This window comes from Filicampus tigris, chromosome 1 (assembly GCF_054856515.1).
Source record: "Filicampus tigris isolate MCC_2025a chromosome 1, RoL_Ftig_1.0, whole genome shotgun sequence".
In the NCBI taxonomy this organism is placed as follows: domain Eukaryota; kingdom Metazoa; phylum Chordata; class Actinopteri; order Syngnathiformes; family Syngnathidae; genus Filicampus; species Filicampus tigris.
Window position 1 is genome coordinate 5,307,166 of NC_141217.1, and position 7,835 is coordinate 5,315,000.

A 7,835-nucleotide genomic window follows, 5' to 3' on the forward strand; every position below is an offset into this window, starting at 1 on the left:
ACAGTAAAGTAGCAGAAAATAATGCAAAAAAAAAAAAAAAAAGAAAAAATTCAAATTTGAATTATACCAACAACTGGGGTAGCTTAGAAGTCATGGGCGATGCTTTAAAGTCTACAAAATCACATGACTTTGTTTCATGTCAGGCTACAATGCAAAACTTTACACTGCAGCCTGACTCCTGTCATAGTTGATGTCCATGCCACAGAGTTTGGCCAAGGAAGACCCCACAACCCTCCAAACAAGTCCAAGTCGAGGGTCATCGGACACCCACAGGGATGCAAACATACCCTCTATTTATTTAAATATCAACAACAATAAAAAACCTCCGTGTTATCTTACCTCATGGCTCAGTGTGCCATCCTGCTGCGTCTGTGCTCAACTATGCCCTAATCCTCAAGCTGCCACCAGCAGAGGAGCAGGCTCAAACAATAACCACAACTAAAGCGAAATTACTTTATGTGTGGGTCAGTGGGGGTGGAGTGATGGATGCAAAAAAAAAAGAAGGTTAGTAGATGTGCAATTCACAGAGGTTTGGAGGTGGGTGAGTGAAACAGTTTGAAAGATGCTGTGGACAGGGAAAAACAGCAGGCTCTTCATACATTGATATTGACCTAAAACGGTTAAATGGACCAATCACCGCAAAGCTTGCCAAAAACACTTCAGTATAAACTTCAGTGGTGACATTTAATGGACCATTTCCTTCCCCATTACCCAGCTTCTGTTATCTAACCATCCATTTTTTTTTTTGTATACTGGTTGTCGCAAGGTAGAGTACACACTGGACTGGTCGCCAGTCAATTGCAAAGCACATACAAATGGCACACACACATCCTGGCGTCGGGCCAAAACCTCATAAGTCACATTTTGGTCAATTTAATATATATATTTTTTTAAACCTATACTATTTGTCAGTCCATACGCGTGGGTGTTACTTTTACACATGATTGACCAATTTGAGGTGTTAAAAATGGCTCATTTTCTTTCACGACACTATGCTTACAGTTTAAGAAACTGCCATTTTTGGGGTCTCCTGAAAAGTGACTATTTCGGCGGTACGAGGTTTTGGCCCGATGCCAGCGACATACAGGATAGTGTATTTGATCTAATACAAGTTCTGAAATCATTTAAGGAGAAACTGAACAAACTCCTCTTTTGCATGCTTCATATGAATTGAACTGCAGCACGGTATTTAGTCTTCATTTTTTATTTTAAAAGTTACATTTGTAAAAAGTGTTTAGGGAACCGTGTGTGGAGGTTTGTAATGGCTTAATAGAGTTCCCCCAATTTGAAAATAATTAAAAAATAAATAAATAAAAAGTCAACCTCTACTTTGCGGAAATTCACCTATTGCGGCAGGGGCTCGGAACCTATCACCCAAAAAAAGTGAGGGAACAATGGAATTTGTCAGCTACCACAGCCCTGTGTGTGGAAGGTTCAACTCCTAAATCAGTTTTACATGGTTTCCAGATAATTGATCCTTCTTGGAGAAGTAAAAATAGGAATTCCAGAGCTCCAGACAATGCAGTGTCATACTCACTCATCATTTCCCAGAAAAGAGGTTTCCCTCCATTCCATGGCTTTGGTTTGCTGTTCACAGGGCGCCTTGATGGAAGACCTCTGGACCTCAGACCATTTACAAATAGTGGAATCGTTTACAGGGGTGAGGTCTGAGCCAACTGATGTCAAATCAGTGCTGAGGCCGAAAGATGTCCCAGAAGAGTCAGAGGAGACCGAAGATCTGGTACGTGCTCTCGTCTCTTCCAATGCATTTTCTAGTTCCACAGAATAAAACTGCACGTAGGATGAAAAGGATGAAGGCAAGAACCAGCATGGATACATCTGAGAACGGGATGAGACAAAGTGGGTGGTCCAAAGTCAATGAATAGCAGAGAAACACTTCAGAGCAGTCTCTGATCTCTTGTCAAGAGCCGCCTAGAACAACGACTGAGGAGGAAAGTAAGAAGCATCCAGGCAAAAAGGGGGAGGGCCATTGTAGTGTGGCTGCCACAAACAAAATGGGCACAATTAGGAGGAAGGTGGAAGCACCAGCACTTAGAAGGTGATACATCCCATCTCATAACAGCCTGTGCTATTGAATCATGCAGTAAATGATAGAGACGGTTTGTGGTGAGAAATCGATTTGGCGATACATCAAAAGGCTTCGGCTAGTGGCTTTTGCGGCTACATGATAGCATCAGACAAGAAAGTGCCGTCTTGAGTTTCTGTTATAAGCGGTTCATTACAAGTATCTCATGCACTACAAATAAGATTGGGGCTTACTACAGTCGCCCATTAGAACCCAGAAAAGAGGAGGGCAGGTTTGCAGCATGGAAGAGTTCTGCTCACTGAAAAAAATCTCAAAAGACAATGCGACCTAGCTACAAGAAATGGGCAACTTCACTCCAAGAGCAACAATGATGAGCTTTTTGTTTGTTCGTTTGTTACAGGAAGCCAAATATGCAATACTCTGTGACATACACAACATAAATGGCTGTGAAAAGGTATTTGGCCCATTCCTAAGTTTGGTATAAATATCACATCTACTGTTTTGTTTCAGATCATCAAACCAATACTGTCTCAAAAACACAACCCAAGTTAAATTATACAGTGTAGTTCCCAAATGATTTGATGTATTAAAGAAATCCAAACCTATCAAAATCCAAGAGGAAAACAATGACCACATTTGCAGCTACAATATTTTTACAATAGAATTGTTCTTTTTTTACAAGAGGCCAGATAGGTTTGGATTTTTTTCCCCATCCTCAATAAATGAAATCCTTTGGAAACCATATTTTGGATTTACTTGAGTTGTCTTTGTCAGATATTGAAATTGTCGTTTAAGTGCGATAAAATTGCCCCCGAAAAAATAATAATACATCTGATATTAGGAAGGGTGAAAATACAGGACAGGAATGGAAAAGTAAGTGAACTCTTGCATTTAATAACTGGTTGACCTTCCTTTGGCAGCAATAACCTAAACCTAAACCAAATGGAAACCTCTTTACAAAATGATTACAGATCAGCCAAACTCCTGTGATGTCTCATGTGAATAGCTCTCTGGAGGTCATGATACTGCGATTGGCAGGCAGTCCGTTCAGGGTGTATCCTGACTCTCACCCAAACACAGCTAGGATAGGCTCCAGCACACCCGCGACCCTCGGGACTTTATAAACTAACTTGTGCTGAATAAAGCTGGCAAATGTTATAAAAAAGCATGTCTGTCTTGTGCATTGGGCCATGGTTAGACAAAATGGAGAAAGTTCAGCACTGTTGCTTCTCTTCCAAGGACTGCCTGTGCTGTAAAACTGACAGCACAGCGCAAAATGCTCAGTCAAGAAAAATAAATAAGACTGTCAGCTGAAAACGTACAGAAATCACTGGCACATTCCAACAGTTGTGTTGACATATACGTAAAACATTCAAAAGAACGGTGTTCATGGGAGAACAACACGGAGGACACCGCTACTGTCTTGAAAAAACAAACAAAAACACTGCTGCACTTTTGAAGTTTGCTAAAGAGCACTTGGGGGTTCCACAGCACTACTGTACTGGAAAATTGCAACATTGTATGAGTCTGCTTACTCCATCAGGGCCTGGAGAGCTTGTCATCTTCAATGGAAATATGAATTTGCACGTTTATCGAGATATTTTGCAGAGGAAGTTGAGGCCATGTGTCCAACAACTGAAGCTCTAAAGAGGATGTGTGCTTCAACCGGACAATGATCCAAAACTAAGTCAAAGTACAGACTTGAAGTGGGCTGAGATGTTGTGGCATGATCTCAAGAGCTATTCACACCAGACATTCCAGGAATCTTGATCAATGGTCCAAAATCCATGCTTATCATTGCGCACGTCTTGAATTGCAACTACAGGAAATGTTTGGTTGAGGTTGTTGCTGCCAAAGGAGGCGAGACCAGATATTACCTTCAAGGATTTCTTACTTTTTCCTCTCGGTCCTGTGAATGTTTTACGCCATTTTCAATGAAAACATAGTTGTTTGTGTGCTTCTGATTTTCAAAGACTCTTTATTCTTGAGATTTAGATGATCAGAACACATCTTATGTCCAATTCATGCAGAAATTTAAGAAATCCTACAGGGTTCGCATACTTTTTCCTACCGCTGTATGCGTATATTTCACAGGCAAGAAAATTGAGAACACAGTAGCTCTTTTATAGCAGGTAACTCAATACTTTTTATTTCTCCAAGTTATACTGAGAAGGTATGTTGGTGTGAAGACAAGAAAAGGACAGGCGAAGAGGATCTTCCGTTTTCAGTAAACAGGCCTCGGTTGCTTCATGTTATTGTGAGCCTCGGACGCTGACACATAAGCAGATTCAGGAAAGAAATCCTCGTGGAACTCAGCCAGAAACCTACATGAAAGAGAAGATGATAGTCAATATGTACTGTTGTCAGTTGGTACACAGCAGACACATGAAACGTCCTACTTGATTTTAATTTCCTATTGTCCTCAATAACTGCCTCATTTTAAAGAAATGACTTATCTAATAACAGTACGAGTCAAGTTATCACAACATAGGTCCAATGCCTTGATATGGAGGTGCACTTAGCAAATATAAATCCTCCTCTAGGGCCATATAGACAGAACATGACCGACCAACAGTAAGCATGAACCCACCCTTTTCCGACCCCTCTGCATCCCATCTAATCAGTCGCGGGAAAAACTAATCCGGAATCTTCTTAGTATCCACTACTCGGCCAAATCCTCTAAATCTTGCCATCTCATCTTAGCTCCACCGGTCCTCCTAATCTCAATGCAAACAAATTATACTCATCAGAAAGGAAACAGAGCGTTTTGATGACAACTGACAAGGCAACCAAATGGCAAGAACAGCAAGACCTCTCACCCTCGTTTCAAAATGGGGAACCACAGAAAGCATACCATCTGCCAAAAGTAAAAAAAAAAAAAAAAAAAAAAAAAAAAAAAAATCAAACATATATATTTATCTATATGTATGTCTACCTAAACAACAGGATCAACCAATTCCTCGAAAAGCATTCAGGAATGGTTTCAATTGACAAACGTCACAATCTCATAATGAGAATTTGAGTCCCTCTATCCTGAAAATGAGGAGATGCGAGGCCGATGCCGATTTTTGGCCAAAAAAAAAAAAAGATTGTCTAATCAGCCGATTAATTAAAAAAACATACATGATGCATTACATAGACCCCCCACCCCCAATGCATTTCAATGTGCGTCGATTATATGCATATTTTTTCTATTCGTGGGCCTAGCTGGTCCCTATTCTCCACGAATTGTGGGGGGGGGGGTCAATTGTAAATACATTGCTCAAAGAAATAACTCCCCTTTTTGGTTTTCCAGAATACATTGCGTGGCACAATGCATTTAATTAATGAAGTTCTAAGGACATTAATCCTTGTGAAATGTGTTTGTGTTACCAGTTGTTGAATGTGTCATTTTTAACACATTTGTTATTATTTAAAACAAACCATGACTTTAGTTTGTGTGTAAATTAGTAATGTCCAGGTCAATTCCTTGCACAACTTGCTTTGATTACCTAGACATTGTTTGTAGTTAAAAAAATTTTTTTTTTTTTCTTGTTGAGTTGGGGACTGGAAAGTTTGGACTCTCTAGGACAGATAGATAAATCTTGTGCTGGATATTTGGTTTGTACTGGATTCTGCTCCACAGCACAACATGGTGGCAGAAGGCAGTACTGTATGTGTTTGATTAGAGACTGAGAGAGCCAAATCCCTTAGGTTTGGGAGCGGCTCAACTGAAGATCGCTCGGGAGGATTTAAAGATTAGACTCCCTGTGCTTGTGTAACACCCACTCATCTCCCTCCCGCTAACACATGCTCTGTCCCTCCCTACGAGCCACTCGTGCTCTCATTTCCTTATGCTTCTCCTTGACTTTTGGGATTTTTGTCCTTGACTTTTGGGATTTCTACTGATTATTATGATTATTATTATTTCGTGAGGAGGTCTTTCAAAACACCCACTTTTTTTTACTGGATTCTCTGGTAGTAGGATTGGGACCTGACAAAGAGTTTCCTACATGTTCAATGTAAAAATTATAGATTGAAGCTTTCAACCTGCCCACTTGCAGGTTTTCGACAATGTACAGTAACGCTTGCGTGGAGTGTAAACACTTTCAGGGCCATTTGACCTAATGACTGAAGTCTCACATTTGTAGATGGGGCTCCAACAATCATATTGTGTGAACCGCTGCCATTTGGCTGGTGAGTCACTTGCTTTGGGTCAGGTAATATTTGTACAGTAATTAGGTTTAATAACATCAGTGTTACCACTCTTTTCTTGAAATTATTTTCCAGGCTCTTTTATCTGCTACAGTACGAGTCAAGTTATCACAACATACACTAATGAAGTCCTGCCCCAAGTTTTGGTGATCTGTTGTTTTCTACAATTGTACCTTAAATTTTGAACATTTATTCAGACTGCTTCTGTATTACCAAATAATATACCAATATGGCTAAGAAAAAAAAAAAAGGCTCTCTCACAGCTGGGAATCGATTCTCATCGTTTACCCCAAAAAAGCTGTTCAAAAGCTCAACATGTTTGTAAACATCACAATAATAATTAAGACCTCGCTTGGATGTTGCCATCTAAATGACTTTCTATGCGAAGTAAATTAAGATGATGGAATACAGCTGATTGAATAATGAGCAGCTGATGGGTTGGAGAGAGGCAAAGGCCCATGGGCAAAGGCCCATGGCTCTGCCACAGCCAGGTTGACTAGCCCAGGGGCATAACACGAGCTATGAAACTTGATTGGTTGGTAGCGTCACATTTGGTGCTGTGCCGGCTACAGAGATGAAGCAGAAAGGTGCTACAGATTAATGGTGCCATTGAGGGCAGCTGAAAACAGACATTAAAGTGGAAGTCAAGTCCAACATTTTCTTTACAGTATGTTCTATGCAGCCCCAATAGTCTAAGTACGGTATCATGATTAATATTGTGTTTGTGGAAGAAATAATACAAATATATTAAGCAGCAAAATCCACCTCTTTTTATCATCTTGGGGGTATTTTGCCACTTGCTGGCGACTCATATTGAGATCACAGTGTTTAAGGCTCAGGGTAACGACAGATCATGGCTCACCAGTTTTCTGGGTTTGAACTGTGATTGGTTGTTACCTGAGGCCTTGGGCCAACGGTGTCCAAACTACGGCCCGGGGGTCATTTGACATTTTGACATGGCTCGCAGTGCTATTTTAAAAAGGGTGTAAGTGTGGGGTCAGTGTTAGAAGTGTGGCATGAGTGACTATTAATAAAGCTTTTCTAGCTGTGCAAAAGACACAATAGTTTACACATACATTTACAACTAAAATAGTAATACAATTCCTTGGAGAATATATAAAGTTTCACAAACAAGAATGGTTTCCTCCACTTTCTGCTTACCGTCAATAACCAGTCGGGGTTCGTGTGCGCATTCATGCTCTTGTCCGTTTCAGCTTGTGTAAGTAGAGAAGCAATCGCCACGGTATTTTTGATTTTGTGGAGGTGATCATGATGACATCACGTTTTATGTCAATAAATCCAAACTATTGTGCAGAACACTTTTATATTTTCCCAGGTTGAAGTGGAAAAGAGTAGTAATGTGCATTTGCATTTTGGTGGCGATCGGTCGCCGTTTTAGACAACAGGACTGACAAAGCGAGCAATATTACCACACTTGGCTCCCTCCGGTGACGTAGCCCGCTGAGGCCAAAAAAATAACAAGCCAAGCTCCTAAAGAGGGTGGGCCAATTTGTCGTAAATCTAATCACAAAAAAAAGCCCCTAAATCACTGCAGAGGATTTTTTTGGGGGGGGGGTGAGGGGGGGCATTTCAG

General features: G+C 40.6%; 2 protein-coding genes across 2 annotated transcripts in view; both read right to left on the reverse strand.

Moving 5' to 3' along the window:
* The window catches only part of LOC147152578 (FERM and PDZ domain-containing protein 4-like), a 58,809-nt gene extending 58,388 nt beyond the window's left edge, over window positions 1-421 (reverse strand). Inside the window, exon 1 of the mRNA XM_086048660.1 lies at window positions 340-421. Coding sequence (XP_085904786.1) covers window positions 340-344 — 5 coding nt within the window. The 5' untranslated portion in view covers window positions 345-421. The remainder of the gene's footprint in view (window positions 1-339) is intronic.
* Window positions 422-4,005: 3,584 nt separating this feature from the next.
* Window positions 4,006-7,835, reverse strand: part of LOC147152579 (MSL complex subunit 3-like) — a 12,196-nt gene continuing 8,366 nt past the window's right edge. The window contains exon 14 of the mRNA XM_086048673.1: window positions 4,006-4,371. Within this exon, the coding sequence (XP_085904799.1) occupies window positions 4,272-4,371 (100 nt within the window). The 3' untranslated portion in view covers window positions 4,006-4,271. The remainder of the gene's footprint in view (window positions 4,372-7,835) is intronic.